General features: G+C 42.1%; 2 protein-coding genes across 10 annotated transcripts in view; one reads left to right on the forward strand and one right to left on the reverse strand.

Annotated features, from left to right (window-relative positions):
• GPR149 (G protein-coupled receptor 149) overlaps positions 1–21,691 on the reverse strand; it is a 130,068-nt gene that overhangs the window by 87,412 nt on the left and 20,965 nt on the right. The window lies entirely within an intron of this gene.
• The window catches only part of MME (membrane metalloendopeptidase), a 43,413-nt gene that overhangs the window by 963 nt on the left and 20,759 nt on the right, over positions 1–21,691 (forward strand). For 3 of the 6 annotated variants that reach the window (XM_090147579.1, XM_090147577.1, XM_090147578.1), the window contains exons 2-13: positions 2,581–2,750; positions 4,157–4,192; positions 8,289–8,450; positions 9,262–9,342; positions 10,058–10,153; positions 10,243–10,361; positions 11,340–11,405; positions 14,898–15,032; positions 16,252–16,353; positions 19,072–19,208; positions 19,312–19,405; positions 21,056–21,184. In XM_090147579.1, coding sequence (XP_090003705.1) covers positions 2,591–2,750; positions 4,157–4,192; positions 8,289–8,450; positions 9,262–9,342; positions 10,058–10,153; positions 10,243–10,361; positions 11,340–11,405; positions 14,898–15,032; positions 16,252–16,353; positions 19,072–19,208; positions 19,312–19,405; positions 21,056–21,184 — 1,317 coding nt within the window. In that variant the 5' untranslated portion in view covers positions 2,581–2,590. Of the gene's footprint in view, positions 1–231; positions 398–2,580; positions 2,751–4,156; positions 4,193–8,288; positions 8,451–9,261; positions 9,343–10,057; positions 10,154–10,242; positions 10,362–11,339; positions 11,406–14,897; positions 15,033–16,251; positions 16,354–19,071; positions 19,209–19,311; positions 19,406–21,055; positions 21,185–21,691 lie in introns of those variants that run through there. The other 3 variants (XM_031603655.2, XM_090147581.1, XM_090147580.1) reach the window with 2 other exon arrangements.

Consider the following 21,691-nt stretch of genomic DNA (forward strand, 5'->3'; position numbering starts at 1 on the left):
GAGCCCGCGGGCACCTGGACACCCGCGCCGGCGCGGCGGGGCCGGACCGCACGGTGCTCCCCGCCGCGGCGGATGTGCGAGCGTCCTCACCGCGCGGTGCGGCCCGGCCGCAGCCCGCCGGCACCTCCCCGCCCACGGCGCGCCTCCCGCCGCCAGCTGCCCCCGGCCGGGCGGAGCGGAGCCGAGCGGCAGCGGCACGGAACCGCCCGCCCCGAAGGCTCCGCCGGGCTGCCGGCATCCCGACCGCGCGGTGCGGGGCGGGGGCCGAGCCGGCAGCCCGAACGCCTGGCCGTAGCGGGGAGCCCCGGTGGCACCGGGCAGCCCGAGCTGCCGCGCCGCGCTTCTGCCGCGCCGAGTAGCTCGTCTGCACGCCGCGTGCCACACAATGACAAAAAAGGTAGGGTGCTTCGTGCCGGGCTGCGTTCCCTGTAGAGACCGCACCGAGAAGCAGGTATGCCTCGAGTCATCTTTAAACGTATGCATCCCAAGGAGAAAAGCTACTGCATCAGCTCCCTGTGCAACCACACCGGGGGCCGAGAAATTAATTTCGGCTGTCTGTTGCATCTTTGCTTTAGTAGGCAGCTGGGATCACGGAGCATTGAAGAGATGTAAGAAAACCACATTACCTATGCTTTTATCTGCTTACATTACTCTTCTGCTTTTGGTGTGCTGGCAGTTAGCACACACAGAGGCTCTTACCTGGAGTTTGTTAATGCAGATGGGATACGTTCTCTAAATAACCAAAGGTAAAAATTAGTGGGATGCCTTTAAACACGAGGAGGACTACAGGAGCAGCAAGATCAGCTCACATGGAAAAACTTAGCTGCAAGGAACGTATTGGCATGCAAAGGTGCAGTGTTTCTGCCTGCTCCAATAAACCACGTTTTCACTGCTTTAAAGACACTCTCAGAGCCAGAAGACAAACATCACTTCTTAAATTAGGCCCCAGGTATTCACTGGTCAGCATTAAGTCAATATAAATTACATTTTCTGATGCTTAGTATGACTGGAAGTGAGAACGGTACAATGGTTAATACATGGTTAATTGTTTCCTTTTACATTATCTATGAATTTCTAGTTCACTGCTAATGCAGGACAACCTTCTCGGCACAGCTCTCACTCTTACGTGGTTGTGTGGGATTTCAGAGCTGTGTCTCAGCACTGGGTGCTCTGACCCACTATTCAGAGAGAAAAAAGAAGGAAGTGGAAGGGGCGGCAGTGGTGCAGATGTAAAGGGCAGAGCTGGGCAGAGCGTGCAGGGTGCTGGGCTGGGAGCTGCAGAATCCCTGGCACTGCTGGCACTGTGTGCAGCCCACTGTGCGGAGAGAGCGACGGAGGGGAGGGGGGATGCTCTGATCTGAAATGTTCCCTCTTTCATTTGGGTAAGCAGTGTTGGTATGATAACATTCAGGGGAACACTTCAGTATTGCATAAACACAAAATGGGTTTTCCTTAGATCCGGGATGGTGAATTACTTTGTATCATCTTCATTGCTAAGCACACACTGCAGGGTCATGTTTTTGTGGAGAGGGAGCTGGCTCTTTGAGGTGGCCATGAAAAGAGAGGCAGGGATTGCTGGAACTGGGGGTTGGACCAGGTGGTCTCTGGGTCCCGTCCAACCCCTACAATTCTGTGGCTCTCTGGACTACAGAACAGCAATCAGGCAGAAACAGAACGTGCTGAGTACAAGTGAAGACCGCTTATCTGAAAGGCTGTAGCAGTTTGAGGAGAAAATGATGAATACAAGGCAACAACTTAATCCAGTTTAACATACCTGAAGTACAAATGTAGGACTCGAGTGGAAGCAGAAGCTGAGAAAGGCACCCTTTCCCACTGTACTGCTGCCTGCGGGAAAGTGGTGTGATGGGCACCAGAGGAATGCTATGAACAGACATTGCCAAGTTCCCATTGCAAAACCTGCGAAATACATCGGCAGGTGTACAGGAATGTGAATATCAGCAAAGAAAGTGACCAGGCCCTAAGTAAACAGGAGCAAAGCTTGGTCAAACTGCAGTGTTGTGGTTATCACTGCAAAGCCCCAATCTCTGCACTGTCAGTATGGCATGCTCCCAGCAGAGGCCGACTTATTTATTGTTTTTTTCTATTTTTAGTGACAGCTGTAAAGCTGTAGTCAAGAACTGCTTACACGATACTTTAAAAGATGACAGCAAAGCACAATGGTATATTTTGACCTTTGGCATGAGATAAGTAATTAGCAGATTAAGTTAATTTTTATTCAGGCCAGGAGACTTGCTTTTGCTTCCTTGTGGATTCCTGTACCATCACACAGGATTAAATTACACGGCGAGTTTTAAAAACAGCGTTTGGTTTGTTGGCCCTCCTTTTCTGCTCAGTGGCCTCTTTGCACAAGGCAGAGCACTGCTGTGTCCCCAGGCACATGGTACGTACTGCGTGTGGGCACACAGCTGAGTGCCACGACTTCCTAGCAGTGTTACAGATCAACTTTGTGCCAATGTGGAAATTCACCCAGGAAACATCTTGGTTACTGTGCAGCTGAGGAGCCGATTTCAGGACCCGTGATTTGGTGTTTTCCAGTGACTTTTCCCTTTTCCTTTTCAGACACTGGGTTATGGGCAAGTCAGAAAGTCAGATGGATATCACTGAAATGAATGCTCCAAAATCAAAGAAGAAACTGCGATGGAGCGGCCTGGAAATAGGGCTGACTGTTGTAGTGATTCTGCTGGCCATTGTGGCAATCACAATGATAGTCCTGTATGCTACATATGATGGTGAGTACACGTAAATGTCTTGGAATGTACAAATCCACCTTAATATAAAAGCATTTAAAGAAATTATGCAAAAAGGCTTTATCAAATAGAATCCAGCTGTTCATATTGGAAAAAAAAAAAAACCAAACCTGAAGATTCAGCATATTAAAACACTGTATTAGAAAAGTCTATGTTGCATACGTATATAGCTGCACTGCAGAAGGCATTAAGAGAAATTTTTAAAAGGTCAGCTCAGAATATTTGCCTGATACCCTATGTCTGTGCCCACAATGCAAAACGAGATGCAGCAGCTCCATCACTGTTGTGTTTTATAGTATGTTGTTAGCATGGCACAACGGCAGGAAATGTAACGCTGCAGCCACGCTCCATACTGCTGCACACTGACACACAACTGCCAGGCTTCCTACTGGGACTCCATAGATCAACTATGCAAAGTGGTGGGAAACACAAACCATCTGCTTGTTTGGACTTAGCAATACTTCTGTTTGTAATTAATGCTTCAGGAAGCAGAAACTACAAAAGAGAATCCTTCCAAAGAGCCCCAAACTGCAGTGTTTCCTCCACACTGCTGTGGAAGTGAAGATCCCATTTTTTCCATTCACAACAGATTGTGACAAGCACTCTGTGAGTGCAGTCACACAAAGCGTTTGGTAATTCAGCAGCCATACCAAAGCATTTGACAATAATTCGGTTTAGGCAGAAATACTGATTTTTTTTTTAGTGGAAAATACAAGAATGCTCAAAATTCCATTTTGTGAATGCTTAATGAATGTTCAATTACACTAGAAATGAGCTTTTTCATTTTAAAGTACTTAATAATTTTACTTACACTTTTTATTATCGTATTGCCCATTTATGGAATGGAAAAAATGCCATTCTGAAATGAAAACCAAAAAGTGCCACATTTCTGAGTCTCAGAAGGAAATATCTGTGCTCTGGAGCCATGGATTTTGCTCACAGCGCTGCACAGTGAATGTGGCAAAGTGTTCACACAAATCCTCTTCCACCTTTTTGTCACTGCAAAGAACTGCTGCATTCAGACTGACTTTGTAACTGTTTTCAGTCCATTTTCTATTTTTCTCTGAATTTCTTCTTCTCTTAAATAAAAATAACATTTTTACCACTTGTAATTGATTGATAGAACCTTTTCTTCAAATGACCATGAAGTTCTGCATGATGGGTACAGCACTGAGAGCCCTAAAGGGATGAGGATAACAGTATTTTTAAAGCCATATCCTATAAATCTCATGTTCTGAATGCACGCTGTTCTTTTATCTTTATCTCACTGTACCCTGCAGTTAATGCAATTTCTGAAGTGACTAAAGTCATTGAGAGTAAAATTTACAGTAGCTTTTATTGTATTGACACTGAGTAGAAGTTAAAAGTATGACTGCTTTGTTTTCTAGATGGGGTTTGCAAGACATCAGACTGCATAAAGTCAGGTAAGAATGAACATACAAATGTTTTAAATACACGTATGTACTTCTAAGCAAAACGAAACCACATAATGTTGCCAATTCACTGTACACAAACACAGCACATTGAGGCATGCCATCTGCTAACCCAAATCATTTCCTTTCTGTATTTTTTCTGCAAATGTAAAATCTCATGATGTGGTATTGTCAAATCTTATAAAGTCACCAGGGTCAGGCTGGTTCAAGACTCAGAAGCAGACTCCAAAAAATACCTCCAGCTGCAGAAAATGATTTAAGTGAAACAGAAACGGCTCTTCCTCACCAAGTCAGCATTCAGGTGGTGCTGCAGCACATGCTGAAAGGTTGTGTCTCTGAAGATGCATATAAGGAGAGTCTTGATTGCTAACAGCTCTTAAAGATGCCATGTTGCTGTTTGAGGAGAAGCAGAATTAGTCTTCATGTCCAGGAAAAGCTGTGCATTCTATAGGCTGCCTAGCTAACGTCATTCTTCAGTAAAGACTGAACTGCAGAAACAATTCTTAGTTTACACACTGGGCTGAAGTCCACCAAAAAGCCTCAAGGCGAAATCAGCCGTGCTTTCCCTTTCCCCTCTTTTTGAATGGTAAAAAAATCAATGACTTTTTCAGCTGTATTTACATGCCAACTGTTAGTCAAGTCAAAGCCCTTGGAGTGAAATATTCTGCTCTGTCTGCTGTATTTTGAGATTTGTTGCATCAATAGTATTAACAGGAAAGCATCAGAAATACAGTGATATCTATGTGTTATCTTCATGTCAAGTGGAACTGATAAATTCTGCGTGAATTCTGTACATCATGACTGGCCCCTCTGGGAAAAGACAGCCCCAGGAAAAGGCATAGACCCACTGTGTCAATAAGAGACATGGGAAAAGTTCTGAGGAGTCATACAGGTTTTGACAGTCAGCATCCCAGAAAAATGTGTTTTCATGCCAGGGTTTATGTAACGCAAGCTAAGCACAAATGATAAGGAATCTGAAGTGCACAGCACCCCACCAGAGGCTTCCAGAACACTTGGATTCATGGGCCCCATTTAGACTTTCAGACATACCAGAAACAATCCAGAAGCATCATTCGATTTGTTTTCTTTCTTGTCTGGGGCTGCTCCTTTCAGGTCTCACTTCACACAGTGGGAGTATCTCCACCACACCTGAGTCCTGTGGAATCATCCCCTGGTGAAGCCTTGGCCCAGCCTGTTGTCTCAATGATGGATATTGCCATTGCCACAGGCTAGCTATCTCCTAGGATTTATTTCAGGCAGCCATCACTGTATTCTAGTTATACTTCCGAAGGACTTTTCTGCCATCACGACGTGTGATTTGCATTTGAGTATATATGCATGTGTTTATATGCTGACACACAGGCCTGATGCACACTGCCTGAGCTCAAACAGCACATACTGATGAGAACAGGATCTGCTCATATCTCTGTTGTTAATGGCACTAGGCACATAGTGTTTCTCCCACATCCTTCTCAGGTCACTAGTTGTTATGCCAACTTTTATTACTTTATTTGTAAGCTATTAACGCAACAACTGGCAATGATGAGAATTAGAATAAAATTAATCATTAAAAGTAGTTCAAACAGGTCTCTACATTCTTCAGCGCAAGTTAGGACACTGAATAAACGTGTCAAGCACAGGAACAGAAGCAATATTTGGATTATCAAAGCAATACAGAGGACTAATGAAAAGTGTGACATCGTATTTTATTTACTTGTAAAGGTATGAATGACTCTGTATTAGAATTAAACAACAAAATACTCATCAGTCTCACACTTGCAATTTCCAGAGCAAAAACATCTCATTGTTCGGGCTTGAATGCTCCGCTGGGCCCAAGTATGAACTCGTAAATAACTTCCCATGTTGGCATCAAGCATGTGCTCCAGGGCTTCATTGATGACAAAACCACATTCCATTCATTTTAGTTTATTCGTGGTATCAGGCAAATAATCACTTCTATTTGGGGATTCAGATGTGCAAATTACACTCTTGAAGTGAGTGTTTTTGGGGCAGTAATTGAAGTGTATATTCTGAAGGAAAACTTGAATGAAGAGTGAAAGACTGCTGTTCCCATGACTCAGCTCAGTCTTTTCACAGCATTTAACCTTCAATGTTTTCATAAAATTGGATGTGCTGACATGGTTGGTTTGGGCTCTACAGCAGAAATGTTATAATAGGTAATTTTTTATCACAGCAGTAGAAAAGAAAGACTGCACAGATACTGACTGCCAATAGAGCAACCTGATTCCATGGTTCAAGCAAGGCTGATTTACACAGACAGTTATTAAGTTGCCAGATGTACACAAGATGTAAACTTCTTCTAGTTCTTGGTTTGTTTTTGTTGTTCTTATTGTTTCTTTTCTCCAAAAGTGGCAACACAGTGGTTGAATTACATTTTCTTTGTGTCAGAAGATTTTTCCAAACTCATCACTACTTTGTGGCAAGGTTGACACACTGCACTGAAAGCCCACTGTGATGTCAAGTCCCGGCTATTAAGGTCTTTGTTGCTGGACTAACATGTCAGGATAACCCAAAGGACAGTGCTGCCCTCTAGGTGCTCCAGTCTAACAGAGGGATTCCTACGGATACCCTTAAAACGAAAGAGCTTGGTAGTAACTGTCAGCCTTCCTCTGTTACAGCAAGGAGACAGACCTAGGACAGGAATAAAGCACGCCATTCAAAACATCCCTTTCCCTTAAATAGAGCACAACAAACTAGAAAGAAAATAGGATACCAGAGTTTACACAGTCACAGGAGAGCTGGAATTGGGAGTGAGCCCTAGAGATCATCCAGCCCAATTGCCCTGCTTAGAGCAGTGCCAACTAGAGAGTTGTCCGGGATCTGTCCAGACAAGTTTTGATTATTTCCCAGTCAGACACTTCCTAAGCTTACTGGGCAGCACATATCAGTGCCTGAGCACTCACAGGGACTGCACTGTAGGATGGATGTTTGGCTCTCTCAAGAATGGATCAAAAGCAATTGTCAAACAGTGAAAACAGGACTGGATATCATCATCTCTCATTGCTGGCATGATCCTATATTCTTTCAAACTGAAGTCATCCTGCCATTAACTTCACGAGGGAAAAACGGCATGCTAGGCACTGTACCTATTTCCACAATGTTTTTTATGCTACTTATTGTTCCAAAATTGAAAATGCGTGTGTTCTTGGCTTCTTCCAGCTTTCAACATCATAAAACCATCTAATGTTGGCTTCAAACGTAACTTTAACTGAACATCCCAAGAGAACTAAGGGGGGAAGCCAGTCAACAGAAATACTACAGCCTGCCTACACCTCTCATCTCCACCACCATAACAGACATGAAAAATACTGAAAACACAGAGAAAGCACATTTGACTCACGCATGTGGGAGGAACAAATGCTTGTAATCACAAGCCTCACCATTCACTAAAATTAATGTCTGAATATGGGGAGGGTATTCAGTATTCTGGCAAATCAGAGGTATCAGTAGCTGATGTCTGACTCTGAGCATCTTTCCCTTCCTTTGCAGCCTTTCTGCTACAGTATTAGTGGTGAAAACAAGCTAGGAGGAATAACTATACAAAGAAAAAGATAAAGCACTGGAATTTTATGAACAGCAGCTGGGAAACACTCACCAAGAAAGCAGATTTCAAAAGGGAAACCCATGTTATGATCAGTGACCAGTTAGTCTTTGATCAGCCAACTTTGATAGGACCAGCAAAGAACACAAGAAGCAGTATAAGTTCTATAAAAATGTGGAATAGAGCTAGAATATCAAATGTAGATTCTGGAAATCAGCTTTTAATTTCTCTTTTCATCCCCTTTCAAAACAAAGAAGTCAGTAAATGAAACGTTTTATAACCAAGTAACCACTTGCAATGAATAGCAAGGTTAGATAGAGGAAGCTTAGTCATCCATAAACACAGGCAACAGAAAAGCATATGAGCTGCAGGCTATAAAAGAACAGTGATTTTTATTGACTTGGCTTGGCCTAGGACATTAAAGTAGGCTGGAGCCTATTCTAAACGAAAGGGAAAGTAGCAAACTAATGTATTCGTTGCTGCTCCCCAAAAAGCCTTTTCACCTTGATTTGTCTTATATTACAGCAGCCCGAATCATTGAGAACATGGACACCACCGCAGAGCCTTGCAGTGATTTTTACCAATATGCCTGTGGAGGATGGCTGAAGAGGAACGTCATTCCAGAAACCAGCTCCCGTTATAGTAACTTTGACATTTTAAGAGATGAACTAGAAGTTGTTTTAAAAGGTCAGTAGGGTTTATGTCTGTGGACTAGATAAAGTTTCTTCTTTGGCCTACATGTAATTCTAACAAGGTGTGGTTATCCAGCAAAGCTTAAAATACTAAAAATATTTCATTTTCTTCATGTTTGGATCAGGATAATCCACCACAAACCGTTTGCTTGGAGAATACCTTGGAAGTTACACTGTTGTGTCTGACACTGGAGCAGAGCTGACTTCAACTGACCTTTCTGATATCTGAACTCTGTGTGCTCATCTGCGTATTCTAATTTGTCCAATTACTCTCATGAACTAACAGTAGCAGGGAAGCTAGGTGACAAAGACTGTCAGCTGTAATGCTGGAAGCTGCTCGCTGGCAGCCCTGTCCTGCAGATCTGTATTCCATCCACTACACCTCAAATAGCAGGAAGCACTTCTCTAAGCAGTCACATCATAGGCTTATCAACATTTCTTTTCCCACAAAAAGTGATGCTGTCAAATTATCCATACTTACTTTTTCCAGACAAAAGTAACAGAGTCAAAGAAATCACTGAGTTTATACTCAAGAAAGATTCTCAGAACTGCTCTGGAGACTGAACATCCTTTCCTTGCTTGCTTAGCTTCTAGTTTTACCAAGTTTGTGGTTCACAGATGTCACGTCTTCCTGAGGCTTCTGCTTCTGTGGAGCAGTGTTTGTAAAGGTGTGCCAAGTGTGGGCTGTCCCGGGGGGAAGGAGAGCCAGCAGCCCAGTGTGACAGCAGAGCAGCCGGACAGGGCCTCACAGCTCCTTCCTCTCCAATACAGATCAGATAGTAAGGTGTATTTGCTGTGTGTTCCAGATGTCCTCGACACACCAAGCAGCAGTGATATAACAGCAGTGCAGAAGGCAAAAACTCTGTATAGATCATGCATAAATGAAAGTAAGTTCTTCCTATATTTATTGCCTATAGGATACATAAGAATGAAGTCTAAGAAACTCAACTTCCAAAGTGAGCTGCATCTCTATACTTGCGGTTTCAGCACAGAATTTTTCGGAAATTCTTCTTGAGTTTTAGAGTTACATAAGAACATCAGTAGTACAATGAGTACTGAATATGCTGATCTACTTGCTTTGATATTTTAAGTGCATCTGCATTACTCGAGTTTCCAGTTTGATGCAAATATTTAAACTCAAATCCTTGTGGTTAAATCTGAATTAATTCTTTCTTAGAAGAGATCGGGTAGAAAATCTCTGGCATATCAAGCTTATATAAAGACACAGGGGTCGTTTACTTCAAGAATTTGAGCTGGTGCTGTCACTATGAGGTGCAATGAAGCAGCAGTGCTACTTAAATATTTTTTTATATTTTCCATTGAATTATGAACATTTCTCAAAGCTATTACTTTAGATTCTATTTATAGTTGAAATACAGTAGTTCTTCAATGTCATGGTCCTAGGGATTTGCATAAGTTGTTTGCAGTCATGACTGAAATGTATTTTAAATATCAAATCTTCAAGAGGCATAGATCAGAACAAAATTCTGTTGTGCTGATGGTGAAAAGAGTTTTCAGGTTCAGAATTCTGAGCACATTACAATAGTATACTACTTGTATGTTCTAAAATGCCACGTTAATTCATCTTGCTTTTTCCAAAAGCAACAATTGATAGCAGAGGTGGAATGCCTTTAATCAGTCTCCTGGCAAATTTATCTGACTGGCCTGTAGCAACAAACAACTGGGAGTCTTCCTATGGTGAGATAATCTTCTCTGATAAAATTCTAAATCACTTCTTTGTCATTGTTTACCAAAAAGAAGACTGAGTGCACCTTTCTTCTGCCCAGGTGCTGCTTGGACAGCTGAGACAGCTATTGCACAGCTCAACTCCAGATATGGGAAAAAGGTCCTGATTAATTTTTTCGTTGGCACAGACGATAAAAATTCCTCAGCACACATCATTCATGTAAGTCTGCTGGTGCTCATCATGTAAGTGTAGCAAGAGAACCAGAAGGCACAGACATACGTATTAGCCAAGAGAAATGTTACTGGTTTGAATGTTACCAGTTGGAGATGAGTCTGTGAATCTCTGTAGTTGTTCAACTTCCCTTATAGGTTTGGCAGTGCACTGTCCATTTTCAGGGTTAATAATCTTTATTCACTGTACTGGTACACTGTTATTCTCAGGGAGGTGAGTGTAACTGAGACATGCATAGATACATACACACAATTTACAGGCTGTCCAGAAGTCAGACATGATCTACTTAGATATGCATGCAAGCAAAAAAATAAGCATGGCTTCCCTTCCTTGCCCTTCAGGCAGAAATCTGTCTCACCAAAAGCTGGGCTGTGGTCCCGATGGCCACAGGGGGCTGTTTTCATAATGTGCTCTTACGTCAGAGTACCCACAGGACCTGCCGTTCCCTGCCCAAACATGAAAGCAGCTGAGGATGTCTGCACAAGCAGTATGTCCAGAGCACCCTGCTGTAAGATGTAAGATATCTCTGACAATGGAAAATCCAGAGCAAGACAGGATTGCAAATGGTGAATCTGCACTTGCTGTTCCCAAGACACAGCAGTTATAAGGGCAGTGGGGTACAGTCATCTCAGCACCTGGGTGCAGAGATCTTGGCTACTTTGCATGTATGAATCTCAAAGACACAGGAGCTGCCCTGCCTGTCTGTGGACTGTTTTCTGTACATCCACTGCTTTGGCATGGATTACACACAGCATGCATTGTTCAGCAACAGAAGAGAGAAAGACAAGAAGAATAAGGAGAGTGGAAAGAATTAAGGGGATGCAAGGGGATAGGAAAGACACTTCCCATAGGGCAGAGGATAATGTTTCCAGAATGAAGCATCAGCACCTGTAACTGACCAAAGAACGGCATAACACCATGCCATTTTGCCCCTACATGTTTTTTAACTTTTACTTCAATTTACAGATTGACCAACCTGGGCTTGGCCTGCCTTCTCGTGACTACTATGAATGCACAGGAGCATACCAAGAGGTAAGATGGAGCTGACAGATCACTGACTAATTCTAGCTCTTTTAGCCTGTATTTTCAAGGCAGGTGTAGCTGCCAAGAGTGAGGTTGGCAAAGAACTGGAATAGTCTCTCCCCACATTGATTCTAATACTACACTGGGAACCATTACTGGCAGAATTGAGTAAACTGAAATAGGAAGGTAATCATTATGAGTATTTAAACAAGGCTGATATACAGGTGAGAACAATGTGTGACAGACTGGAGGAAGAAACTGGGATAAGTGTGCATGTAGGCAAGAAATCAGGAGCTAGGAGAAAAGGAAAAGCAACTGCAGAAGATACAGATTCTAGGAGACTAGGGGGAAACAGAAATAAATGAGCTAAGAACAGGAGGCAGTACAAGTGTTCTGAAGAGGAGGTATTATATTATTATGCCATTAATGTTAGCGTCCTTGTTTGACCCTCCTGGCTGCACTAGGAGCCAAGTGTTTTCCATCTAGGCTCCAGCTGCCAGTATTAACCACTTGTCTCTGCACTGGATGAGGAGGCTGCATATTCCTCTAGTATCACTATGCCTCAGAAATCCCAACCTGCCTCGCTTCCTTCATCATCCATTCTCTTTCTTTCCTCTTTTAATTAACATACATGTGGAAGAAACAGTAGTTTTCCAAATAATTCCTGTACGAACATCTACTTGAAGTTTTTAGGATCTCTTGAAAGGAAATAAACCCGAAACAGTTTACACATTTTCTGCTAGTCTTTACAGCTGAATCAAGACATAGCCCATGTTACAATAACTAGAAATTAAGTGCTAATGGATCACCTCTGTTCAGTGATCACAAAATGATGCCTGCTGAACTATGATTGACTGGCATCAATCAGCAAGTGCTGAGAGTGACAGTGGAGTCCAGGGATAGGGTTAGGACTAGGTTAGTCCAGATAGCACACATTTACTGCTGCTCTCATGCCCATAATGGGCATAGAGTGAAAGGAGCCACTGGCTGGAGTTAACATAAGTCAGAAGACTAATCTAATCACCCTTGGAAATGACTTTTCTTATCACTAATAGGCTTAGGAACTAAAAAACACAACCATTTGGAACCAAAGATCACACTTTACTGCATAAAAGATTTGAAAAGACCACAGTCCCCTCAGTTAATTGCCTAACGAAAGTGCATCAGCTAAACTATGATATCATATAAACTGCTTTAAATACTTAAAATCTCCCATAGACTTTAATTTGTGTTATGGTTTGCACATGACTTCATTAACCTGTTAGCTCCGACCCTGTGTATCCCTCACTGCCAGCCATGGTTGTGCTCCAAGTCTTGGAGGGCTGAGGTGTACGTGAGGGCTGGAGAAGCTGGAAGTGCTAACACAGTAACCTTTAATTAGCCAGTTTTCTTCTGGGTAACTAAATACAGAAATTATGAGAAAGCATATTAAGCATGTTGTTATATAGGTGTTTTGCTGACATGCTAATAGTTTATACTATAATTGAGATTATATTAAATTATGTATCACGTTAAGTGTTCAGCTCTATTATCACCCCATTACCATGGCCTGTAGGAGGTCACGTATCCCAGCTTGCTCCCTTTCCTGCATTGCACCCACTGCAGCACAAGAAACCTCAATTTCTATTCTGAACTCTGACCTACCAGAAGGTATCATACTACTTTCCACTTCAGGAGTGCAGGGGGAAAGCATTTTAAAAAAAGAAACAGATTAGTCACTAAAAGGCAGATAGAGTAAGAACAGCCAGAGACTGGAACAACCTCCACCGGGGGTTTAATATGCAATAGGACAGGGACAGATGCTCTCATCTAGGCTCCCTGTTCCCATGAAGGTTGGCCCCACTGATCTTCTGGGCATTCTGTGATTCTGTAACTGCATGTTTTACAAGCTTGAGCGCTCCATTTGAGAGATGTTCCTTCTTTCAGTCCTTGCCCTCTGATAGCTCTGCTTGGCTCTGTTTCCTGCTGTCTCATCCTATTCTTTGAGCCGTACGCAGCAAACCAGGTACTGCCTCCTGCCCTTCAACCTCTGGCTTTGTCAGTAATTCCAACCTCTGAGCTACAAGTGGAACTTCTATCATTTTTAATTTTTTTTTTCTGTTTTACGGAAATACTCTTACAGGAGTTATTCCAACATCTAAGTTCCCTCTAAAATATCTGAGAATATTTCTACGGTGCATCTGAAGTTAGCTAACGTAACTGCCTGCTCTGTGACATGCAGTGCTGCATCGCCTTTAAGCCAAAAATAAAGTGCACTTATTGCAACTGAAGATTTCTGTTGACTTGCTGGTTTGGAGTAATGTTTGTATTAGTATATATATGTATATTTAATTATACATCGATTTGGATATTTTAGAATGGTATTTGCAGGCTTGCTATGCATTCTCTTTTGTGAGTTAACATAGCTGTCAGTGGTTTAATGGGCTTTTCTCTTTGATAAAATAATCTGCCTTAATTAAAAAGAGCACAGAGTTCAGCTGTGAGCCACCTCTCCTTTTCAAGTCTGCTGTCAATACTGTTATGAGCTGCTCGGTTTTCCAGCAAACAGGCATTGTTGGCAGGGAGGGGAGGCTGACAGGAGATGGATGGCAAAGAAAGGAGTCATCAGAATGGCCAAATAAATGTAGCATTCATTCAAAGGGCTGTATCTTACTGCCTCAGGTTACTGGACATACCGAGAGATTACTGTTTTATTAACCATGCACACCTTATTAATCCTACCATTCTCACCGTTTCAGTAGATTAAGATACTTTGCATAAAATAGATTTATTATCATAGCTAATTTAATATGTATTAACCTTGCCTTTAAAAAGTATACTGAAAACAGCACTTTGGCTGAAAGAAAATTGAGAGTAGTTTATCAAAGAGGAAGTGGAATAAAATTAAGATCTTCAGATATTTGACAGTGTAAGTTTAAGGAATATACTTCTATGTTTCCTTTTCTGTCCTTGGAAAATTCAGACATATTAAATCTCATGTATACGATACTACCTGTAGTAAATGAAGCTCTGCTGAACTTAGACACAGCAAAATGATTTCTGGATGTTCCAGGTAGCCGTACAAGAGCTGCTGCTTCTGGGAGCAATGTGCCCACAGCACTCATCCCACACAGCCCATCATCATTTCCCTGGCTTTTATGTTTCTGGGAACTCTGCTCTTTGGACACAGTATTTTTGGAAGTCGTAATTAAAGTGAACTAGAAAAAGCAGAGGAGGTAGTTTAAATATGGACCCACAGATGTCTCATTTTAAATAATGAAAACACAGCGCAGCAGTTGACAGTGCTTAGGTTTGAACAGTGCTACAAACAGTACAGTACTTTTCCATGAGGGAATTTTCAAATTTCTATTTGTGATCTAACTGTACGAGAATAAATTACTGCATAGTTATCAAAGGAGATGAAGAACCTTGCATTGTTCATGAAATGGAGATGAAATCTTCAATATAATCAAGATATTCTTTGAAGAATTTTGTCTTTAAACATCTGTGTTTTTCCTGCAGGCATGTTCTGCCTACGTTGATTTCATGATTTCTGTAGCTAAACTAATCCTACAAGAAAGAAACATTTCTTTCAATGAGACCCAGATAGCAGAAGAAATGAGAAGAGTCATGGACCTGGAGAAAGAGATCGCTAACGTGAGAAAACTGATTTTTAAACTATCTTTAAGTACCTGACCTCCTTCATACCTACGGAAGCCAACTGTAAACTGAGTTGTTAAGTGACATGCTCATGCTACTTTGTGGGATCGAATGTTGACCAAAAGCATATGGGGTCTGGAATACCTAAAAGGAACACATACAAAGACATGCCTTCTAATGAGCAAGGGAAACAGGAGCTAGCTGTTTTCCAGAAATAGCAAACTATTTTATCCTAATCTGTTCACAGAAGCCCTTCCAGGGAAAAGAGGGCAAGAGACAGGCTTGGTTTCTGTTCTACCGTAGAAAGTGCATTTTAGGAGATGCTGCTGGGGCCTCTTTTCCTTTTTTCCTTTTCTTCACGCAGGCTGCTTGGTTATCAGAGCAGCTGATCCCCATCCCTTGGCTTGCCACGCAACACAAAGTAATGTTTGTCCTACACGAGCTGTTCCACAATGCTGATTGTTCAAGTGCATTTTTAATCAAATGTCTGTTCTCCAGAAAGTATGCCTGGGAGAAATAGCTAGAATTTAAACTTGCACTGATAAAAACAAGTGGAAATGAAAGCATTCATGAGCAAGCAAGAACTTGGTCTGCGATTATTAAACATTCCAAAAGCACCTGAAGATGAGGATGGCTGTAAAACAGTCAAAATACAGATTTCCTAGCTTTCGCTGCTTTTGTAAGTTATGCTGACAATGAGGGCATGTGTTTGGCAGAGGTAGACCTAACCACTCCATTTGTGTAAACTAAAACCATCTGATTTCTATTTACTTCACATTCTCCTGAGAAACACACTTCAGGGTTTAGATCAGAGATAGAAAATTATTCAAAGAAAAGGAATGTATTGGGGAAAGATTTGAAGGGGAGTAAGAAAGGGAACACAAGTGGCATTTCCCTACAGCGTGGCTGCTGATAAAGAGCACAAATGGCCAGTGTTTCATTTTTTGACAAACCTGCCTGGTACAGCACAGCAGGCACAGTACTGCCTACACAAAAAGGCCTGCAGAGGAGCCAGAAGAACTCAGCAGCACACGTGTGCTGATCAGAAAGCACACAATGCCTGAAGAAATGCTATCTGTATGTACGAAGAAGGTGTTTCGCACTTTTGCAAACTTCTCATAGTAATGTATTAAGCCAGAAACAAGAATGTTTTCTTTCTGCTGCTGCTTACCAAAATTCCTGTGAACTGACTCAATCTCATTATTAACTTTGATAGGCAACAACAAAGTCTGAAGACAGAAATGATCCACTTTTGCTGTACAATAAAATGACACTGGCACAACTCCAGAACAACTTTTCGTTGGAAATAAATCATATGGTGAGTGATAATTAATATTTATATTCTTGGCTGATGAGATTAAATGAAGAAGCTTGACATTTTTCTTGATCTTACACAAATCTGAAGTCAAACAAGATTCCTGTATTGCACCGCCTATTACTTAAACATCTGCTGAACCACACTATGTATAGAAGCCTGTGCTTCTGTACCCACAGCTTCTGCTGACTTGGAGGCAGATATTGCACCTCTACTTCAACACAAAGAGATCGAAAAGACTGCAGCCAGCAATTCATTCCAGTGTGCTGTACGACTGTGTCTGACTGTTCAGGCCCTCTGTGTTCATCCAGAGCTACAGATTCAGACCAAAAGGTCCTTTTTTCCCCCAGCATTCCCCCTTAAGATGATAATCCAAAACAAGCAGAAAAGCCCTGGAAATGATGACCATGCGTGAGGAAAATTTTGCCCATTCCTCCCACTGTGGGTCCCCCAGGATGTTTCAGCTCTGCACTGACTCCTATCCTGAGTCACACGCCACTTCCACAGCATGACCTTTAATTCACGGCACCACAAAGTCCAGCTAAAGAATATCTAAAGATGTGATAATGTAGGCGTGCCGTCCCATTAGCACCACGCTCACTGGACGTGTTCATCATAAACAACTCCTCCTCCCGTGTCCTGCACACAGACAAGTGTGCAACACAGGTTAGCAGGGCGCTGTGACCTGGCTGCAGGACTGCATTCAGGTACAAGGAAATAATATGATTCCTACCCCAGTTTCATAGTCTCTGCTATTTTTATTGACTTGAAATTCTTTAATTTTAAATTATATGACAGTTCCATTCTGCCTAACTCAATTAGTTTCATGATTTACCTCTTCCCACAGATCTAGCTTGACAACTTACCATTACAGTCATAATGTCAGAATGCAATCATCATGTCAGAAGCTAACTTGTTCACAGAACGGTATTGCCCAGGTTATTTTTAGTTTCTGGGGAGTACTGTAGATCAGCAGCAATCATCTGCTCTAAATTTATCCAAAAATGCTCAAAAGACCATGATGGGAGTTGGTACTGTTGTTGTAATGGCCTAAGGATAGAACAGCAATTATTCCTAAAATTAGCTTTAAGTTTGGTGCTTCTCTTTCAGAACTGAAGAGATTCTACTCCTGAGAGCTTATCTGATTTCTTCAGCTAGTTTGTCTGATAAAAAAAAGATATTACCTTTTCCCGCTTTCCTCTCAAAAGAACCAGACTGGGAAAAATCCCCATTGCTTTTGGACAAATAAGCATAACAGGCATTTTAAAAATTAACAAAATGTGTTTCTTTTTTTTCTTCAAGCACAAGGATTATTTACTTTTTTTAAATGCAACACCTTCCTTTCCACTATGAGTACCCACCCAGCCTGCTAAAAACACAAAGTAGCTCTACAGTTTTGATTACGATTTAAAGCTTCTGATTTGAATTGCTTTCTCAGTCAAACTGGTCCACAGAGCCTCATCTCTTACAACATGGACGTGGGCCACATAAGGAATTTCAAGTACTCTGTATAGAGACAGCTGTAAATCAGTGTGATTTATTCACAAGGTGAATGGCTAAATTGCTGGAAGAATACACAACTCTGCATAGGCTGCAAGCTGAAAGATCTGTCTGTACCAGCCGGTATCACACAGAGGACAACAAGAAATGCACTGCAGATTGCTGAATGTCAGCTGCAGGTGGTGAAGCTCCCAGGCAGGAGCACGCAGAGGTTCTGCCGTGCTGTGCAGCAGAGCCATGGCAGCACATAGCCCAGTGCTGCAGTGCAGGAAGCGAGGCACTGCCTGCTCTCCAGCCACTGCTGTTCTCTGTCTCCTTTCTGAGACACGCAATATCACTGAGCAAAGACCAAGCGAAGGGAAATTAGTTTTATCAGCAAACTATCAAGAATTTCCTGATTAGAGTGCCCACAGTAGAAAAACACTCTGTTCACATGGGTGGATGTGACAGAATGAAAACAGCAGAAAATAATCTTCCCAGGTACTGCCCCGTGAGTGCTGTGTGGGCCTCTGGTGAACACCAGCATAAAGCACATGGGGTTTTAGCACCTGGGAGGCAGGAAACAACAGAGAACACCGATCTTAGTGAGAACTGTCTGCCATGGCATCCTGCTGTCAGATGCTCATGGACCTGCTGCCAAACAGTATCTCATAGTATGGCACACAGAACAAAATTCATTACAGACAGTGAATTTAGCGTGTCTGTTTTAAAGCCTATTAAAATCAAGCTTTTTGTAGACTTCAGCATACTTCAGAACAAGCCCTTACTGTGTGCTTGAGAAAAGACTGCCACTTGTACCACACATCTCATACTGCTCCATATCTGCAGAGCTATATTGTGCTGAGGATTAAAGCTTTTTATCACACTTTGATTTAGAAAACCTCAGCCATATATAGCAAAAGAGTAAGTGAAATTTTACTTAAAGTACCTTTTCTGCTTTCCCAGGCTAAATGGAAAGAGCCATAATATTTTTAATTGTGTTATTCTGAAAATAAAACAACATCCGGACCCTTTCTGCTGGATACCATCTTATTTTAATAGGATTTTAGAGCACTGGGGATATAAAAGATCCCAGATCAGTTATTATTGTGATGACAACATTTACAAGTAGTGAAGCTGTTGGGAGATCAGCACAATTGTGCAAGGGAAACATATTTTTAAAAATAGGTAAAGGCTGTTTCTGGAGGATTTAACCTTAAATAACATGCATTTATTTTCCAGGCATTCAACTGGTCAAAATTCATAAATAATATAATGTCAACTGTACAAATTGATGTGGAGGACACAGAACATGTGGTTGTTTATGACCCAGAATACCTTACCAAGCTGAAGTCTATTCTTAATAAGTATACCCCCAGGTAGGTACGGTAGATAGGTATCTTTGTAATTTACATTTTATTTCCAGTGTATTTCAAAAGCCTAAAAACATTACCAGCTTATTATCGTTGTTTTATTACATAGAGAACTTCAAAACTACATGATCTGGCGATTCGTAATGGACCTTGTAAACAGCCTTAGCCGTAACTACAAGGATACCAGGAATGCTTTTCGTAAGGTGCAGAAATTAATCTTTCTTTTCTAGTTGTAAAAATGATCATTGTTAAGCAAAAAGGATAATTCTTTAATGGCTGTACTGTATAAAATGTAATGTATTTTGAATGTAGTGCACAAAAGCTAGATGCGCTTGCTAAAGCTTCAGCTGGAGTGTACACATCATCTATACCATCTATGCTTAATAGCTGAAGTGGATCTGAAAGGCGCTGTTCTGCTACTTGGTCTCTGTTATTTCCAAATCTGAAACGTTCCCCTGATGATATGGCCATTTTGGTAAGGCTCCCTCTTGCTAGCATACCGTTATGCAACAGTTTGGATTGGCTTGTTAGAAACTCCTCAGCATCCAAAGGAAGAGAGTCACAGTCAAACAGGATGGGTCCAGTCTTGTTTTTCAGTCATTCGATCTTGCAGATATTTTAGTGCTTTTAAGGAAATGCTGAGCAATCCCACAAAGATTGCAGAAGGAAATCTTTTATATTGCCCCAGTTGAGCTTTCTACTTTTAAGTTTGCTGAGCTGCATTAAAAAACAGTTAAGGCCATTTTGCTTCATCTAGCAGTGACAGAGGAAACATTTCTATGCACACATGCAGTGTTTTAAGGAGATTCTGCCTGTTACCAAAAAAAAAGGGAATAATTACTGGAGGGAGTTAATGGAGGTTTAGTTTGATCAGTTTGATACACCTGAACAGGGTACTCGTATTCATTAATTACTTCATCTTTTTCCCCTGCCTCTTAAAGCATGGAATTTTCAATATAAATCTTCATGTTTGCTTGTCTGTATCATCACAGAATCACAGAATCACTAAGGTTGGAAAAGACCTATAAGATCATTGAGGAATATTTCCACAACATCCTAGAAGTTCACTGGGGAAGTGTCATTTAGAAAAACGTCACAGTTTGAAACAACAAGAGAAAAGGACCTTGCCACCCTATGTATAAAAAACACCTACTTTCTACTAATTTACTAATAATACGTGATATAACGTAGCTGAAGCTTCTCAGACTAAGTGCAGCGAATAGAAACTAGCATTTCTCTTGTTAAGTTTGCTTTCAAATACAACTACGTTTCTGCTGTGTGAGGGAGGTGTCAGTCCTAACACACCAGGCACTGTACACATACAGATCCACAGCAATCCCCTTCTGTTGCAAGTCACTATTACCTGAATGGCAGCAGGTAAGTTTTCATTTCTAGAGTAGCAGTTTTCTACACCAGCAGCACACAGACACAGCTGTCACGGGTGGAAAACACAGCCTTAATGCTGCAGGCATGAGTCTGCTGTACAGCTGTGCAGTCACAGCGGTGCTGCCAGAGCTGCCCTGCACTACAGATGCCTGTGACAGTGAGAGCTCTATCTCTGGGTATTCCTCTTTAACCTCTCCCATTCTTGGCTTTTAGAGTAGCTTTCTTCTCTCTACCTCACATGCTTTGAAAAGATAAAGAATATCACTAATGATTCATCTATTTCCTTGGCCTGTGGAGGACATGCCCTTCACACAATGAGTCCATTTAGCTGCCGTAAGTACAAACAGGAGCTTCAGCACTGACTGAAGATCCATTAGGCTCCTCCGAACACACATCTGCTCATCAGCCCACCTGCAGGTTCCATGTGCCCTGATATCACTGCTCTCTCTGACGTTTCTGTCTGACAGGCTCTGTATGGCACCACGTCAGAAACTGCTGTTTGGCGTCGCTGTGCCAACTATGTCAATGGCAACATGGAGAGTGCGGTGGGACGGCTGTATGTGCAGGAGGCCTTTGCTGGAGACAGTAAACACGTGGTAAGCCTTCCAGCAAATTTCCTGTGTGCCATCCAAACATCACTTGTCACTTATGCTTCTTTAAAGGTTCGATCACACTTTTGATTCAATTCCTCTGTATAGCAGGGTCACTTCCTAAAAGACCTAACCTTTGGATTTGCTTCTCAAGCAATGTACCACTAAGCAGTAACAAGCATGAAGGTGCTATGAGAGTCGTTCCCTTACACCTAAGTACTTTTGCATTGCTAATTCTGAGCTGGCTTGCTTCCATTCAAACAAGCACATTGTGAAGTAATGTGAAATACAAAGAGACTGTGTGTGCACACCTGGAGGCAGGGAAGTATCTGTGTGCCCCACTTGCCCCATCAGCTGGCCCTGAACCAAAGGCATGCAGCCACGTCAGTGGTGGGCCATACATGAGCCAGTAACACCGAGAAGCAGCCCCTGCTAGAACCATGGCACTGCTTATTCTCTGTGCTGCTGCCAGTTCACATCCTGCCGAAGGGGGGCACAGGGACAATCAGTTCT

This window comes from Phasianus colchicus, chromosome 10 (assembly GCF_987193195.1).
Source record: "Phasianus colchicus chromosome 10, bPhaCol1.hap1.1, whole genome shotgun sequence".
Classification (NCBI taxonomy): domain Eukaryota; kingdom Metazoa; phylum Chordata; class Aves; order Galliformes; family Phasianidae; genus Phasianus; species Phasianus colchicus.